General features: G+C 36.7%; 1 protein-coding gene across 1 annotated transcript in view; it reads right to left on the reverse strand.

The window, feature by feature from the left end:
- The window catches only part of GREB1 (growth regulating estrogen receptor binding 1), a 54158-nt gene that overhangs the window by 12216 nt on the left and 22844 nt on the right, over positions 1 to 19098 (reverse strand). Inside the window, exons 16-25 of the mRNA XM_058835328.1 lie at positions 18763 to 18899; positions 17288 to 17627; positions 15623 to 15738; positions 14723 to 14922; positions 12871 to 12960; positions 10942 to 11522; positions 3782 to 3884; positions 2895 to 3053; positions 1046 to 1188; positions 131 to 292 (exon numbers count right to left, since the gene is read on the reverse strand). Of these exons, the coding sequence (XP_058691311.1) occupies positions 131 to 292; positions 1046 to 1188; positions 2895 to 3053; positions 3782 to 3884; positions 10942 to 11522; positions 12871 to 12960; positions 14723 to 14922; positions 15623 to 15738; positions 17288 to 17627; positions 18763 to 18899 (2031 nt within the window). The remainder of the gene's footprint in view (positions 1 to 130; positions 293 to 1045; positions 1189 to 2894; positions 3054 to 3781; positions 3885 to 10941; positions 11523 to 12870; positions 12961 to 14722; positions 14923 to 15622; positions 15739 to 17287; positions 17628 to 18762; positions 18900 to 19098) is intronic.

Genomic DNA, 19098 nt, shown 5'->3' on the forward strand with positions numbered 1-19098 from the left:
AAGCTTAGCATTTCATTGTCTCTTGACAGCAGGAACAGTACTGTAGAAAATACTAATTCAACAAATTTTGAAACTGGTGGTATCTCTCTCCCATATATGCTCATAAATTTAAATAAAAATATCCATCTACCTTATCTGTCACTAGTGGTAGCCTCATACTTTCCAATTGTCTTCCTGGTTGGCTAAAGACAAAATGATGCTCCTTTGATTTTGGAATGATAAAATGCAGCTGTATTTCTTCTCCCAGCATAGAATAGGAAAATGCAAATGCATGTAGAGTGGACTCATAAATCTAAGGATGGAAAAAATATGATAATTCCAGTTAAAGTCAAACCACAGGGTCTCAGTGTAGTTTACATATATATACAATATTGCTAAACATATTACTGTATGGGATTATATTTAAATTCATTATTCATAAGTGTTAAGCAATATTCCCTAGGCTAGAGCTTACACTAAAAAAAAATACACATTAAAATGATCCTTCTTTTGAAACCGTTGTTTCAGCTTTGTCTTGCAGATGGTACCAATACTTACAGGGCCCTCCTGGCTTTCAGCAGTACTGGCACATAAAAACCAGTATTTGCATTGCTGACACATTCTTCCTCACATTATAACAGGCAAGAAATTAGAGGGTTATTCTGAGTAAAAAAGTGAGTTGTATACCACACATAGACTACTCTGTGCTGGACTACTTCTGTATCAGAAGTAGCACCTGTTGCAGTCGCTCAGGCACAAACTCTTCCACTTGAGCAAAGCCCTGTAGAAAGCTTACTGGGAAAGTAGTTTTAACTGGTAGTACACATGCAGATCACAGCACTGAATAATCTAGTGTAAATGAGACAAGGTCCTCTGATCTCCCCAAACTGCAGCCTGGTCAAGGCAGGCAATCTTCAAGAAATGGCAAAATCTGTAAATCAGCTCTGTGTGTGTTACACACAGACAACTTCTAAGCCAATAAAAATACTGTGAATGTACACAAACTGTGTTTGGGTTGTGTGTGCTCCAGCGTCTGATCTGCAGAGTAACATCTAGAAATCTTTACCTGGTACCTGGGATTGAAACCCATATACTGATGACACTGTTCACAGTGATGGTAGGTGTTATATGCTGCATACTTGGACAATCTCATCCTAGTTGTTTGACGGCAGGTGTACATATCTTCCTGTCTCCTGCTCACTGATCTGTCTATTAAGAAAAGAAACAAGTTAAATGTAACATATATTCAGGGCTAGAATGTATTCTCTTGTGACAGACTGTTTCTGTCACTGAAATCAGCTTCCTGGAAAAATGGCAACATAAAACACCTATAAAACAAACTATGAATTCATTCTAAGTACAGTATGTTTTATAAATTGTTATGTACAGCAAAGAGAACTAAAAGGAATTATCTACAAATTCATGATTATGATAATTCAGTACAGATTTCACATAAGGCTGAGACATAAGCAATGACTTATTAAAATTTTCATTGTTGCTATTATTGGTAGAATGCTTACAATAGCTATAAATAGTAAAAAAGAGCCATATACCATTTGCCATTCTGTGACAGACATCACAGTAGATTATGTGAAATGAATCTGGCAGTTTAGTGATGTTGCTCTTTAGTGTATATCCATATTTTTCAAAGGATCCCCTTTGTGAGAGTCTGAGGGAAAATGAGGTGTATTTTCTGCTGAAAAGGACTTTGTTATCCAATCTTACATTCAGATTTTCAGCATCAGATTGGGTTGCTCAAAGCTGTTCCTTGTCATGTTAAGTTTTAAAAATCACCAGGAGTGGAGTTTTCATGATGTCTCTGGGCAACCTGCTCCATGATTTGACCATTTTTATTCTGCAAATATTTTTCATACAATCTAATTGTAACTTCTATATTGCTACTTGTGTCTGTTGTCTCTTGTCATTATGCTGTGTATCTGTAATAGTTTGTGTCTATAATTCCTATCAGAAAGTTGAAGACAGCATCCAGATGCACCTGCTAGACTTCCCCAGATGAAACAAACAAAATTCACTCCAATTTTCTTCACGTCTTGGTGGCTGCTCACTGGCCTCACTTCTCTATGTCAACGTCTTTGTCATAATGGGAAGCAAAAACTTAACAGAATACCCAGATGTGGCCTTAGAGTCACCATCACAGAAGAATAATCACTTCCCCTGAGGTGTTGTTAGATTATTAGTAAGCCATTAACCCAGTGGAGAACCGGTGACTCGTGTTCGCATTATTGCCAACCACAACCATCAAGTCACCTTGATCAAAGCTGCTGTCTACAGAGCTGGCCCCAAACTTGTACAGCTGAATAAAATTATTCTGTCCCAAGTGCAAGGGGAACATTTGGTGAACTGTTCAACAGGGTCCTGTTCCTGAGGTTCCACTTCTCCAGCCTGCCAAGGCCTTTCTGAATGGCAGTGCTTCCTCCCTGCTACCCAGTCCCATGAGCTTGTGTGTGTCCATCTGGATAATTCAGAGGACTAATTCACACATCAATACTCCAGGAACAGAGATCTGGGCATGTTCATCTCATGCTTTCCAAACCTAACCTAAAACCTAAAAAATAAACATAGATACTTTTAAGTACAAAACTAACTTTATGTACATAATTCACTGCATTGCTAGAGAGCAGAACAAAGCTACTTTGTAAAATCACTCACATACACAAACTTATTGTGGAATTAGAGCTTTTATAATGCAAGACTGTCTATATAATATCCCATAACTAATTTATAAGGGTCATATTCTAGTACTTCATCTGGAAAACTTGAAATCTCTTTTATTATTACTTAATAAAAAACAATTCTGGTATTTTAACTCTGCTTAAAAGTTTAACAGGATTCTCACATTAAAAGCAAATAAATACATATATATGTATACCAATCAGGATTTTAAAAATTCTAACCTTCACTGTTTATAGCCTGAAGCTTTGAACAAATCAGACTTGCATCTTCATATTTTGGATCATGGATGGTGTAGTCAAAAGGCATCTTCCTAAATGTCTCCAAATCTGGCCACATATCTCCAGGCTGATGGTAGTATTGATCAGATTCTTCTTTTATGTCTATGATATTATCAAAAATAAGAATTCAGAAATTTTTAAAGCTCTTTATATTGCTATAGGTTTTGCTGTAGCTATTATTCCTGCCTCATTTTTATTTTCACTAGTCTGATGTCACAGTATCATTATGCACCAAGAGGTAAACCTTTGCACAAATGTACCTTGCATCTCAATGCAACTCAACCTTTTAATAATTATCTTCATGTCCTGTCTGACCTATAGAAATACATCTGGAAACACAGAGTAATACACTGTAAATAAAGCAAGTTTCGACTAAAACTAGGTATTAGAGAGCAGAAACTTCCTTCCCTCAGGTAGTTTTGAGTAATGAGACGATATGATATTGCTTCTCATGGTATAAATCTGCCAAAATTTCAATGATTCCTTTTATATGTTTTACCACAAAAGTTCACTCCAATTCTACACTGCAAACCAATGTCTGGATATCATTTAATATACATAAATGCTGTTGATCCCTTTCCACAAAAAATAGAGGTATGTTCTTTGCTTACAGAGCATATGAATAAATTCTAAATGAAGAATAAAATAATAAAATATTCTAAAGTATCAATGAAAGATCACAGAAAAATTTTCTTACAGTATTTAAATAATGTAAAGTCATTGCAAAGTTAACTAGGATAGAATAGGCCTAGAATATACAGACAACTCTATTTCAATTTAGCATAACAATCTTCTATTGTCTCCAGAATATTTCTATATCAGGAACTTACTAATGTTGATTTCTTCCTCATCATAAACATCCACTTCTGTCAGTCTAATCAGCATTCGGGACAAAATACTGAGGAACTGCAGATAGGCACCTGTTTTCCCTATCTGTAAACATATAAATTAGAAAAAAAAAAAAGTAAACTTTTGCTTTTCACCATGTTAATTTTCCACATATTTGGAAATTGTAGCTATGGTGAAACTGAATATTAATACTCCGTGTATGGATACCCTTGTTATTTGTATATTCCTTGGCATAATTGAAAAGCTTAATGTTGAACAATTTTATTCTCTCTATGCAGGAGCCTAGCTGGAAAACATATTTTATATCACAGTTCTAGTTATGAGCCCACACACAAGAATTTTGTCTTCTGATGCTATAGGTTCTACATAGGCAATGAACATTTAAAATGAACAATGAACAAAGCTCATAAAATGAACCAATAAACCTCGAATTACAAGATAGCTAAAGAATTATCCCAACCCTTTCATTTCCACGTGATTTACTGGTACACTGCCTGTTACTGGAGTAGAGTGACTGTCCTGAGGAGCAGAAGTGGCAACACATCCCTGAGAGAGCTTATGCAGGCCACTACCATTCCTGAAGGGCACGGTATGTGCACAATGTCCTGTTCCACCTCATGCTGAAAATACATTATTTCCCTTCCAATCTTTTAAAATTACCTTTTAAAAGTCCATTTTAAAATTATCTTAAGAATACAACTTTCTCCTTTCTTCTTTACCCCATCAACCCACTGTATAAATTTTCACTTCACTACATCAAGAGTATTGCTGGAAAGAATAACCCAGAGCCAACGATTTACTCAGTGGGTTCTTCTGTCTTTCACATGTAGTTTGCTGGTGATAACATCAGGTAAACAAGGCCATGTCTAAGCAAGCAGCTTTGAAAACCATGATTGTGTGTGTGTGGGCTGTACAGGGAAGTTATCATGTAGATCAGTTACAACACATTGGACAGCAATTGTCTGATTTCACAGAGTGACATCACATTTTGGATTAGGTCTATATTACTACTGAATTAAAAACCCAGTTTCACTTCCATTACTGCTAGGACATGTCAGAAGCATAGGGTGTTGGAATTGCTAAACAGAGTATTAAGTCACTACTTTTCATCTATGACAAGAAAAAAAAATCATTTTCTCTCAATGCTTGAAGAAGGGAAGCTTTAAATTCGAAGCAAGAGATCAAACATTTGTTTTGGTCAAAGCTCATTATCTGTTGTTTTTCATATCAGACTGCAGTTTGAACAGTTGCTTGCAAAGGGTGGATAAGGGTCTCATTATCCCTGGTGAGAATCAAATGTCAGCACACAACTCTCTGTCATCCTGGAAGAACACAGAAAAAGAGTGACTTTGAACAGAGGAAATGACAGCAAGGACTATAGTCAGCCCATGGACCAGATGTTTCTAACTCCCAGTTTTGTTTTTTATGTAAAATCCATTGAAACTAATGAGACTTCTTCCTCTGACCCTGGGACAAGGCTGCAATGGCTACTGATTGAGGAGCTAAAACAAAACTATCTTATTTTCCCACATCTGAGGCAAACAAAGAAAATACTTTCACTTGTTTTCCTCATGTCTGAGGTTATATTTTTATTCTCTTATGAACATACTCTTTTAAAGTGCCCCTGACCATCTTTTCATTAAACACAGGGTAGCCTAACAGATTAACAGTTTCCTAACTTCAAATAAGAGATCATTTATGAAAAAGTACACCTGTCTCCTTGATATTAGATATCTATATAAAAATTAATTCTTCATCTGTTTGAAGTATATACTTAGAACTGTCAACAGCACAAGAGGCTGAAAACCTTATTTTTCTTTTTGATATGCATTAAAATTTTATTCTATCAAATGTGTGTATTTTTCTTTCCTTGGGGGTCCATTCTTTGCCAATGGCTTTTCACAATGTGTGTGGGAGTGACGAAGCTTCTGCTACAAGATGCTGAGATGAAAAGCATCAGTCACCAAGCTCAAGTGTACACAAAGCTGTAGGATCATGAGTCAAAAATGCTGGAAACCACAGGATGACAAGTGCTACAGGACTAAACTGTAATGCATGCATTTAGGCTATTTCATGCACCAGACCTTACCCAATCTCATTATCTGTCACATTAAAAGTTTCCAATTCAGTACTGTGAGTTTTATGAACTGCTACATATGAGCAATGCTGTATGCAAAAAGCTGTTGGGAACTTTCAGGAATATCTCTAAGTTATTAGAATGTTTGCCAGGACAGAGATTGGGCTGAGCACATGCAGCATTCATATTTAGACTCCATTCACTAGCACATCTGCCTGCATTTGCTGCTCAGTAAATGAACTGGTGAAAAAGAGAACACCTTTTTCAGGTCATTTTGAGAAGATTTTCAAAAAGAAAATGAGAAATGAATGACTTCTCATTTACAATTGACACTTACTCCAGAAAGGAAGGATCTTGAACAAGTGAACTTGTAGCATATCCAGATAACTAAATGCACCTTTAAAATTAATTGTAGTGTTTTCTACGTATACCATCCCTGGGCAAAACAGAATAGCACAGAGAGTCTTTGTTTGAAAATAGTGAATAGCTATCAAAAAATACAACTTCCACATCTCTCCAAATCTCCAAATCTCTCCCTGCCCCATCTGTTACTACCCCTTTTTCTAAGAGTTTGTGCACAGTAAATAGCTGCAAAGAGATCCTGCAAGCAGGATATGCACACCTTTGAAGCATAAAGCCCTGCATCAGCCCATCCTCCATCTCCTAACTGCAACAAATAGGACATCCGAAAAGAAATTTTAAGTGGATAATTAAATGAATAATTAATTAAAGTGGATATCTGATTGGTCTGCAAGTTTATATAGCTTTAGGGAAGCCAAGCACCATGCTGTGCTGATCCTAACTCGTGACTCTGGGCTAAGCATGAAATATTATGAATGACAACAACTGGTAAGGAAGTGCTCTGAGCAAGGGTTTTTTCCCCATATCCTGCCTCTGCTCTGGATACCAAAGCTGCAAACATTAAAAGACTGAAGGAACCTAGAACTGGGCTGCATTTTTACAATGTCTGAAACAAAATGTACGCGAGAGGGGCCACTATGACAAACGGCTCTACTTTCCAGAAAAAAGATTCCTCAAACTTGTGGCACTGCTCAATGCTTTGTAAGATAAGCACTTGGGGAAGAATATTCCCAAATAATGGAAGTATTACTCTATTTTTTTCCTGTCTACCTGAGTTTGGTAAAAATTAGACTAAAAGAAAATTTGTATTTCAACATAGTGCAACTATCTCCGCTAGAAGTCTGAAGAATCAGACTTGGAAGAAGAAAATTCCAGAAGACTAAGAAGTAAAAATCTCAAATCTTGTGAAAACTGATGATAACTAAGGAATTTGGGGCCTGATGAGATTTAGAGGTTTTATTTCTATTTTCATTCTTAGTGCCAGGGATGATTTGACCCATAAAATACTAAGAATATACTCCGCAGCTCTTCATTTGTGAAGAGTGTAGCTGTAGCAAGAGAAAGGAATATGAATTCAAATTCTTTCCTGAAGAAAATCTGACATGTGCATGAGGGCCTAGTTTTTGTATCAAAGACATATATTACCAAAGAAGAGGGAAAAGCTCTCCAAAGATTTTGACCACTGAACTCTGCTTGCTGTATATATCAAGGATAGGGTGAAAAACAACTAAGAATCTGAGAGAACATTTCAATCAGATAAACTGCTTGTGTGCATCCATGCATTCATGAAATAACATCCAAAAGTGTTGTTGTAGAAGTTGTAACAGTAATGAGCTTCCTCTTTTAACTTTTTCCAGATGCCAGACACCAGGACCACTAAAAGTACACAATTCTTCATGGTATATGTTGGTATAAAATATCATCTGATTTCAGGCCTCACATGTGAAGAAATATGGTGAAAGGGGAAATAATTCCATAAGGCTTTTCTATTCTAATTTCCAGGTAAGACAGTTCTTCACATACCATGACAGTGGTTTTCAAACTGTGGCCTGTGAATCAATGATGAATTGCAGAAAACATGCTGATGATCAGTTGACAGTTGGTCAAATGTTGATGGCTCTTCTCCGTGTTTCCACATGCTACATTTTTCTAAAACACAGCTAATAATAGATATATTAAATATTTCCCTAATATTTTTCTTACATAGGCTGAGTGGTATATATACCCATTGTAATGAGATTTTAATAAAAGTAGAGTAATGATACGGGCAGCAGTTTTCTTCTTCAGGAAGTGTCTTAAGACACACTTGCTTCATTCCCTGGCTGTGGTTCCCAGGACTGAGCCGTGCTCACCAGCAGCTTCCATGCTTCAGGAAAATGTAAAATCCAGTTAAAGAACCAAACATATGAAACCTTGATTTGCAGTTTGGGGAACTTTAACATGAATGTTCTGAAGAAAAAATACTTGAGGGAATTTAGAATTCTATATAGGCATTTGTGTGGGTGCACCAGGGAATAGATGTTGAGCTATAGATATATTTATTGCTCATGGTGATGCATATTAAATTATACTCAGAAACCAATGGCTTCATTTTGATCACATGAGCTAGTTTACAGAGAAATTATTCCATACCTAGACAGTTTTTGCTGCATTTCCTGAAGCCTATTGTAAAAATAAGGCATTTATTGCATTCTAATGTACATAACTGTCCTTGCAAAAATGCATCAAGTCTTCCAGCAAAATATTTTGACCAGCACATAGGGAAAAATATCTCTGTAAGAGAAGGGTGAACATATTTTGTTACTAATTTCCCTGAAAATGAGAATTGCAATTTTGATTCTCTAATGTGCCTAGTTTTCCTGCCTTGTTGATTTAGTATTTTTCATTTTAACCAGAAAATTGCTTCCTGATTTAAATTTTAGTAAAGGAATCACTGTATGATAAAGAAAAAAAGTAATTACTGATTTTTGGGAAGATACTACTCTGACAGTCTTGTACTTTAGCTGAGATGTTACCAACATTCAGATATCAGCTGTCTAATAATTGTTTTCATTCCTGCCTATACCTCTTGATGCAGTAAATATTAAGTCCATGTGAAATGTTAATATTACCAAAAATAATGAATAAAACTGACTTCAGGAAGGAAAATTATTTATTTTCAAAAGAGAAGGATAATTCTGATTTCTGCATATTTTATTGCTACTATTCCCTTCAAGAAACAGTACATTGTTATACCTTAAATTAATCCACATACTTTTAAAGCTGTTTGTTTGGTTTACAGGAGTTTTCAGTACTTTGGGAGGTTAAAATAGTAAAGGTAAAAAAATTGCTGGGCTTTTCCATGAAAATAGAAATAAATTAAGAGATTTCTAAGGATTAATAAATGGAAAATTCCATTAAATTGATACATAACCCTACATTTTTATACTTAGGAAGAAGATATGATATTCCTAATTTGATGTGCAAGAATTTGTTCTGTGTGAAACAGGTATATTCTTCAGAAAGAACTGAGGAATATAAAATGAATAAACATATAAAAGGCATCCTTGAGGAACTGATCCAACTGTAGGACCCAATGCAACACTGGGAAATAACTTGCACTGGGAAGCTGAAAAAGAAATGGAGTTTCAAATTCACTGCTGTACAGAGGGTGAACAGGGGTCCTATTCCATACTTGGAAAAAAAAAACAGAGAGATTTGATAGTGAAAAGTGGGCTGACAAATAAACAAGCTGCCTGTTTGATCATAGTTAAATTGCAAATATCAAGTGTGTGAAGCATCAAAATTCTCTCACCATGTGTAGTATGCTCTTGGAAGTCTCTGAATTACTCTTCTGAGAACCACAATTTATATTTGGGACCCAAAAACAAGTGAATACCAAAGAAATAATTTCTTATTGGCTAATCTGAATGTTTAGGATGGCTTTCAGAATTGTATCTTTATGGGGTTTGATGTGAATGCATTATAAAATTCTAACAGAAGTTAGAGCCTGTCATTTTGTTACAGCCTGTCATTTTGCAGGTTTTTTGGGGGATGAAAGTTAACATCACTCTCCAGATGGTATTCATTTTTATATTGCAACTGAGTATGAAATTCGATTTCTTGGTCACATAGCACCTCAACATTTGGCAAACACAAATTTATTTAGATCAAAGGAAAGGACAGTGAAAAACTGATCATCAGAATATTTTCTGGAATCCTTTATGAATCAGAGTAACATCTGTGGGAATTCCCAGTATGAAAAGCTCCTTTATGCTCTTTCTACTCTTCTGCACCATGTATTTAGGTATAGAGTGGAAAACAATAATTTAACAGAGCAATATGCAGTTACTTTTTGCCATGGATGGGCATAAAAGAGTGGTTTATGTGGCAAGCTAATTCAGTAACTATCTTTGGATTAATTCTTTGGGTTGATGTTACAGTAACTGGAAACATCTTTGTCTTGGTTTGCATTTATCCTGTTTGACTTCTGAGGTTCACAGGAACTATATCTGCTCTCAGCAGGCACATTGCCTCTTCCTATCTTGTTGCTTCATACTTCAGTAAAACATGAGGCACAATACTACATTTAGCCTGTAACAGGTGCACTTAACTAGGAGATACCTTGCTCAGAGATAAGTGCTAAACATTTCTAGAGAATTTACATGAGAATTCATTTCCATATCTATTTTCAAAGTAATGTAAAAACTTCTGGGTCAGCTACTCATCTTTTAAATATGGCTTTATTACTTTGAACTGGCCTTTTTGCATGTTATTTACAACAGTTTCTATTTCTGTCTACTGTGCAAAGGAAACAAAATAATTTAATTACAAACTCCCAGCTGCTTTTACATTGATCATAAGAAAGTGGATTTGTCAAGATCTTTGATCTTTATTTAAAATGTAAATGCATATTCAACTTTAACAAACTGAAACTAAACATTAAATCTATCTCCTGAGCAAACTGTCTTTAAAACATTTTTATGGAGAGAGACTGACAAAGTGAATATTGCTGCAGCTTCTCTGTACTGGAACTCAGGATAACAGTAAAGAAAGGAAGATATTTTTTATTAGAACAGATTAGGAAATAAAATATTAGTAATTTATTCTCTACAAAAAACCAACCCTTCAAGTATGATTAATAAAAACTAAATACCGTTTTCTGAGATTATGTTTAAATTAAACAAAATAAATCAATGATAATACCTTGTTCTTTTTACACACCTGTGGTGGCCCACTCAGCAGCAGTCTCCTTGGGTGAAAGGTGTCCATTCTTCCCTCATTTCTGTTGTTGTAGTCCATGTGGATTGGCTTGGGAACTGTCCATTGGCGGTAGTACAGAGACTGCTCCGTGCACGTCATCATCTTACTCATAAGAGGACGAAAAGAACTTGCCCACATAACAGAATGGTAAGGCAAGAGGGAAGAGGATTTGGGAAGTCCACTGCTGTCTGTAGAAGTAATAATGTCATAAACCAGTTTGGGCAGGAAAACTATGGGAGGCTGTTTTGATGCTTTGGTCATGGAGCATTGAGATGTCTGTAGAATGAAGGAGTTATGTGTAGGTGCAGAGGAGGAAGAAGAGGAGGAGAAAGGTGAGGAGGATGATGAGGTGATGGAGACTTGGGCACTTTTTATATTTTGTTTCATATCCAGCTGTTCAGTTACTGGTGGCAAGTGTTTGCTGATTGTTGTTTGTGCCCCCTTGTCTACTTTCTGCTTCTGCCTTTCATGGTTAGTTGTAGCTTCTTCAGCGCTGTTACTTAGGGCTTGGGGAGGAGATGACTCAGTGCAGAATGCTGTAACTAAAAGAAAATTTGTATTTCACCACAGTCCAGCTATCTCTGCTAGTCAATGCCACAGTTAAACAAAACACAACAAATAATCCTCTCAACACATTGTCCAGCAAACATTGCAATCTTGCTCCTCTTTTTGCTTTGACTTTCCTCGTATAGGAAGCCATAATTTGGACTTGTTTGGAGCATTCATTTCAATGCAGGAAGTGGCTTTTAAAGTCCTGAAGTGCATAGGAAAGATGACACTGATTGTCCTGTCCTCTATTCCCCTCATACATTCCTTGTTTAAGGTGCTCACTGGATACTTTAATCACTCAAGACAAATACAACATTACTGAAACCATTGTTTAAATGAATTGAAGAAAATAGGGCTATTACCCCACCACACTACAGAAATGTCTACTCAGACTGATATCTAAAAACAGTTCTCTGAGAGCTCTGCTCTGACACCCATGTCTGTGTCACTGCAGCACTTAGGCTGATCTAATAAAACCTGGCAGCCCTCAAGCCCTACATAATGCATTAGTGCATTCATACAGCTTTGGGTCATCTCAGAGGACATACTGAATTCATGAATGTTGGCTGGGAATATGTAATGTACATACACCCCACAGATAACTGCAGATTTTCTGAAAGCTGTATATTTTTACCCTATGTATTTTAACTATTAAGATTTATTGACAGTTTAACACATTAAATGGTTCTGAGCATCTTTAATGCTTAGTTGAAAGAGGACATGCAAATAGTTCAGTCTTCAAAGTAGATGGAGAACTGCTTGTGGAATCAAGGTATTAGAAATATCTGCCTAAGGCTGAACATAGATTAAACCAGATTTCCTCTCATGGTGAAAACAGCCATTCTGCTTCTCAAAAAAACCCCACATTTTGAATCAACAAAAGTCAGTAGTTACAAGAAAGAGTAAGCTATCCTCTCTGTCTATTAATCTAAAGTAGTCAGTAAAAGCCATTAGCAACAAATATAAAAGTGTCACCAGCACTGTGAATAGTTGCAAGTAACACCAATGTGACATCCTTCAGAATACCAGTGTCCAGGGGCACAGAAAGAAAATAAAGGAAAAAATATTTCTTTATCCACAGATGAACTGAGGGCCAAGAGTTGTGGGCAGGCCACATAACAGTACTTAGTTTGGGCATCCCATTAAATAATAATTTTTCAAGCAAGAAAAATTCCTATTTCCTGTATTTCAGAAGTCTAATCCCTACATTTTTAGTCATCTTAAGTGATCCCATTAAAATAGGCCTTATCAAAACCTGATTTATGCTTTTATTATTTATCTAATAAGCTAAGGTCCCTTTTATGTCCTAATTAAATGAAAGAGATAATCTTATGGTCTTACTGGAAGCTTTTGAAGAGAGAGATGAAGATGCAGAGTCATGGGAACGTGATCTTTCTCTTTTCATAGGACTTCTCTTTTCTGAAGTAGAACCTGTTTTATGAATGTTAGTAAAGGAAAACAAAATCAAAATATAATTTAGGTAAGCTTCTAAATCACAAGTTACAGCTGTATTGTCAAAATAAGGAAAAGTACTCAAGGGTTTGTGTGGGGTTTGTCCTCATCCTGACACTGTTCCAGTTCCCATCACAGAATATTGGATCAGCCTATGGTTTTTAGCATTCATAGCATTTACCTGTGCTGAGCTGCAGTAGCTTCACAAGAATCAGTGCTGCAACCAGGAGCTGGTAATATCTAGGCCTGTCTCAACCATGATTTCTCTTCCAAACCATGTCTTACATTCCCCACTAGTCCAGTGTCAGGGAAAGCAGCAGGCAACAAGCTCTATTTTGTCAGAATGTTATGAAATTACCTCCTAACCCACACAGACTTAATGGCCAGATTATATCTCATCTTTTGGTGGTGAAAATCCTCAGTTTGATGCCAGCAGGGCCATTCACTTGAGGTTCCTAGCTCAGGCTTCCAAGTTAAAATACTCGTTTCTGTACAGTTTTAACGTGCTAAACTGAGACATAAGCACTGCCATCAGAAAACTTAGACGTTAAGTCTATCTCACATGTTCAGAATTGGCCTCTGGATGATCATACCATACTTCATGGACTAGGAGAGCAGCCTCAGACAACACAGGAGCCCATTTGAATCAGATCACATACAGTCTGACCATACTTCAACTAAATGGACAGAACTACTCATCGCAAGAAGCACTCATCACATCTGAGGCAGGCATCTATTGAACACAGTCTGAATATGACCTCAGATGTTTCATTCCTCTATAAAGAGTAAAGATTAAAGAAATTAAGAAAAGGATTAAAGAAAGTATTTTTGTTTGGCTTGCTCTGCTATTTTCAGTAAGAACTTCCTAAGTGAAGAGTAATTGTCTTTCTTCCTCCTCATAGTATAGAAAAGTAAATGAAGGCAAGTTGTTTGGGATTTAAACACTTTATAGGGATAAAAATCCTCTGTTTTTCACAGGCATAATAGGCAGTAAGGAAAAGTGTAAAGAACTAATAAATAACTGATAATGCCCATCAATTATAATTTTTTTAAAAAAAGTAATAGTTTCTGGGTAAATTATTGGTTTTCAAATCATTTGTATGTTCTCAATTGATTTCTTAAGAAATGACGAATTCACCAACTCTACACAGTTAATTTGAATTCATGGGCATTTTCAAGGAGAACTCAAGTTTCTATGCTGAGATATATTTTCTATCCATACTATTTAATGCCTTACAAACTAGGAACTACTCAGCTGTTTCCTTGAAAGGAATCTTCATCACTGACATCACTGTAAGCATAGGTTCAAAGGCAGCAGTCAGGAACAGTTTAGTTGGAGCTGCCACTGCCCTGAGGGTAGGGATGCAGTCACTGCTTCTGCTTCTCAGACAGCAAATCACACCCTTCCCTGCTGGGGAGGGAGAGTGCAGAGGGTCCTCTGAACAGTGAGTGTCACCTGGTGTTCCTACTTGAGCTCCACTTTCTGGCTGTCAGAACATAGAGAGCAAAGGGGACACAGGAGGCAGCCAGAAAACACAGATAACAGAGGCAGCAGTAGAACTGCAAGAAGTTAAAATGCAGCAGCAGAAGAAGGGTTGAGAAAACAGGTTCAAGGAGATTAAACAAAACTAAGGAGCAGAGCTCACTCAGTAAGAATAAAGTGAGAAACCATACATTTCTGGTTTTGCTAATAATTTTCAATCATTTTACAGCTTCTTTTATTACCAGTAATAAACAATACCTTCTGTCGCTATTTCTTCATCTTCATTGTCAGTACTGCTTAGTTTCTCTGGGTCACTTTCTAACACATCATTCACAACTGCTTTCTCTGTGTGAACTTCTGAGCTCACAAAGTACGCTGCCAAACCAAGTTCTTGCTCCAGGGTTGTCCGTACCAAAGAAGATGAATTTATTAAGCGTAGGTCACAGTATCTCAGTGATCTGGAGAGAAACAAGAGGAGCTAGTATGAAAACTCACTGTAATCTACTGCCTTATCTCTTTGAGAAACACAGCCAGAGGGGAATTTTTTCACGATTTGCTTCAACAAGAGATGAGATAGAACACAGTATTTTGGGCTTAATAAGTTTACCAGTAAGTGGTGCATACACTTTTCTTTCTCTTAACCCAGTTATACAACTTAATTTACTGCATTGAACATTAGCATCAGCATAAGAAAATGAATCATCATTTGGATTCTAAACCAAACACACAGAGAATAGGATTCACTTGAACATTCAAAAGCATTTAGTGCCCCAGGGCATCCTGTCTGGCTTCCAGCTACCATTCCAGAAGGCACTGATCTCTCCACACATCCTGGAGAAATCCATGCAGATTTCTCAGCTACCCTAAGAAACATAAGCAGTTATATTTCTTTTTTTAAACATACCCATTCTCTCCTCTAAACTGAGATAACTCTCATAATATTTTTGGAGCTATTTACATCTTGCTATAAACAGAAGTTTATTATCAATAAGATGTAGTTTGTATTTATGATATAAAAACTGCCCCAAAAATGGCAAAGAAATACCTTGACACTGAAATCTGTTTTCCTTTCACACAAGTAATCACATTGTTAATCTTTAGCTATTTGATAAGCAATGGATAAAACCCTGCCACTGAGAAAAGAGTGGATGTTCTTACCGTGGCAAAGACTCTCCTTGTGGATCCATCCCACTAAATATCAATATGCAAGGCAAACCTTCCAATTCCAAATAGGTCTGAGGCCTCCAATCTACATCCTCAATTTTCTGCCATATCTGTACAAGGTAGAGAAACCCTGTTGGACATATCTATATGTCTGACTTTTCTATAACTATATAATAATTTATATATAAATATATTATAGATATATCTATAAAATAAAAAGACAAAAATACAGAAATACATACTTTATCATGCATTATAATAACCCACTTGTACAGTGGAAGAGAAGCCACACAGCAGAGCCAAATTCAACACAGACAGATCTCACAGTTTCTAGAGCACTGCAGGCAGCAATCTGCCTGCTGTTAGTCTGAGGACACTGGGACAGTATGTTCCAGCATGAAAAGCCTCCCTGCTTCCTAGCTACATAGATAGCACTGAGATCAGGGCATATGGCAAATATGGCACAAGGGAGAGTAAAGCTGAACAGGTGTTTTGGGGGAGACAAGAGAATACAGAGGCTTCCTGAGGCAGATAATGCATGGATGTCTGAGTCCAAGAAAGAAAATTAGCTAGAAATGAGACTTTTTCACCTTAGATGAACAGGAGAAAGTTGGAAGTGTTCAATACACACCACTGTCCCTATTTACAACCCTCTGGAGTCTCCCACTCTTCCCTAAAGCTATCAGTTTTCCTGGTAACTTTATGAGAAATCTGACAAATCCATATATTGTTTGACTGCCCAGCATCAGGCTGTATTACTTTACTCACCAGTCAGTCCTTTCTGCTGTAAGACTGATCTGCAGATAAGGAGTATCTGTGGTATGATCAACAGTACAACAACTCAGCCTCTGACATCTGTACCTGTTCCCCTCTATACATGTCAGAGAACATAATCAGGATGTGATTCAGAAATGACTTTCCCGAATAAGTGATCCTTAATTAATAGCAGAATGAGATCAGCATTAGGCTCTGGATCTCAAATGACTTCATCTGACATGTACTGGATCAGAGTAAACAGTATACCATGTACACAACATTATGGAATGGAAATACATTTTTGCTTTGGCAATCAGAAGATGGTAATTTCATGAAAAGCAAAGGAGGCTTTTTTTATCCATAAACCAAAAACTTATCCAGAAACATAAAATACCAAGCTGTGAACACTAGAGTGCTCTAGGACCCATAACTACCATCACTGATCAGGCACATCGGTCCTCTTGCCCCCTGCTGGTGACAAGAATAATTTAACTATCAACTAGTCACTGATAAAATCTTCTTTTTGCACTGTGGCGTTTTTGTGAGAAAATTCAGCTAAAACTTAACATTTTAGTTGGCTTTTTAATGTATTCCTTATAGTCCCTTTAGATAAAAGCATTTCAACTGTTTCTGAAGGTTGCTACTGGAAGTCAAGTGCTAACCATATTAGTTAATACTGCACTGAGCACTAACCACAGGCAGGACAGGAAAGGTGACACAGACAGTATGTGTAAAAGGTAAAAGTCATGGTCCTCATGGTAGTTTTGTTTTTACTTTACGACTCCACACTTCAGCTCATGACTGTAACTGTCACCAGTAAAGTCTCCCCACCTTCATCTAATCTAATCTCCCATCTTCATTCATCTAACGAAGCTTGCCAGCACATGCCATTCTGTAATTTACCTTTAGTTGTTCCACAAAGTGCTTCCCGATTGTGATTCCAGAATTAGGATTTCCCAAGATTATTTCAAAGTTATCTTCAAGGGCCAGTCTTTCCCTCACATTATACAGACGTTCATATGCCACTGCAGCCAGCGGGATACATGGAATTCTCAACACTACCATGAGGCCATGACCACTAGGACATTGTCTTGAAGAGTTTATTAGATTTTGGGTGATTTCCAGAGTTTCAACTGAGGTGTAATTCTTCATCTGAGAAAGACCACACACTGCCATCATAGCTGCAGAGTAGTGTTGGATGAGGACAAAAGTCCTTATCACTGCACTGTGTAATCTGGGGAACCTGAAATAAATGGTGAATTAAAGAGTATTAAAGGGTGAGGTGAAAAAGCTGTTTTTTCCGAAATACAGTTAACTCAGGATTTTCTCCTGAGTTATGAAGAATCCTGTAAAGGATCCTTCATGTCTACTATACAACAGAATCTCATCAACTGCAGTTGTACAGTATTCACAAGGCATCATTTCACAATCAGAACTGATGCTGTCTCTTCATTTTTCTTTGTAAAGATATACTAACCTTACTCCAGTAACCTTACATCACTTTAGTTTATCCATACCTCACTGCTGTTACAAAATTTATCACAGAATATTAGCTGAGGCACTCAGTAATATCATCAATCAAAACTACATTCTTATCAATAAGAATAGTATTATTCATTGTGTGCCATTCTTAAGGGGCAGGGAGAGATTGGGTGTTTCTCTTGTTTTCATTCTGAAGCCCTGAACCAACTTACTCTTTTAAGGGCTTCATTTGTCTTGTGCTCAAGAGGACTGAATATGTAGGCAGCAATCAATGAGTACTCCAACTTCCCCAGGCCAGCTACACCCTGTCTCAATCCCCAGTTTATAGAAAGGTGATCCATGGATATCCAATAGGTTCCTGTGTTCTGATTTTCACAGAAATGAAACCCAGGTCCACAGGAAAAAGAGTGCTTGCTATGGCTTGCTCAGAAAGCTGATTATGGCTTAATCTGAAGTTTTTATTTCTGATTTATGTGTACCTACCACAGCAATATATCTAACTTCTCTTTGTGTTCCAAGTGCAGTATACACAAAATCAAAATCAGCCAGGGTCAGCAAGTGATAATATTGAGCAAAAGCGAAAACACATTTAAAATTACATGATGATATAATGTTAGATTATTATAATATAGAGGTCACAGTAGGAACACACTGTAAATTGGGCTGAGCAGTGTGCATGCTCATATTAAGAGAGAGCCTCAACATTGCAGGACCAGTATATACGAAATACATAAGAGAAAATGAGAACACGTGAAATGCCTTGCATATGTAAATGATTTGTAAGATACTGAGAAGTAAAAAAAAAAAAAAAAATTAAATGGGCTTCTAGCTAATAACTCAAGGCCCTAAAAAGGACTTCCTAAGTTTCCCATGTTAAACAAAGGAGGGCCCCATACCTCTTTCCCAAAGCCATGACCATTGCTTCAAATGAGCTGTCGTACCGAAGCAGTGGAATACTATGTCCAGAGAGGGTGGACTCAATGAATTCTGACAGTCCAAAGTATTTCTTGTTTTCATGGTATAAATCTACACCCTAAAGCAATGAAGCAATTAAAATATAAGGGTAAATATATAAGGATAAAGTCTATCAATAATTAATCTACGAGTGATTAACCATTGGTATCTCGATATACTTACAATCACATTCTCTAATAAACACACATCTACTCAGACATATTAAAACATGAAGAGAAAGAAATAGAATTAGTTATTTTGAGAGAATGAAAATTTGA

Source organism: Poecile atricapillus, chromosome 3 (assembly GCF_030490865.1).
Source record: "Poecile atricapillus isolate bPoeAtr1 chromosome 3, bPoeAtr1.hap1, whole genome shotgun sequence".
Taxonomy (NCBI): domain Eukaryota; kingdom Metazoa; phylum Chordata; class Aves; order Passeriformes; family Paridae; genus Poecile; species Poecile atricapillus.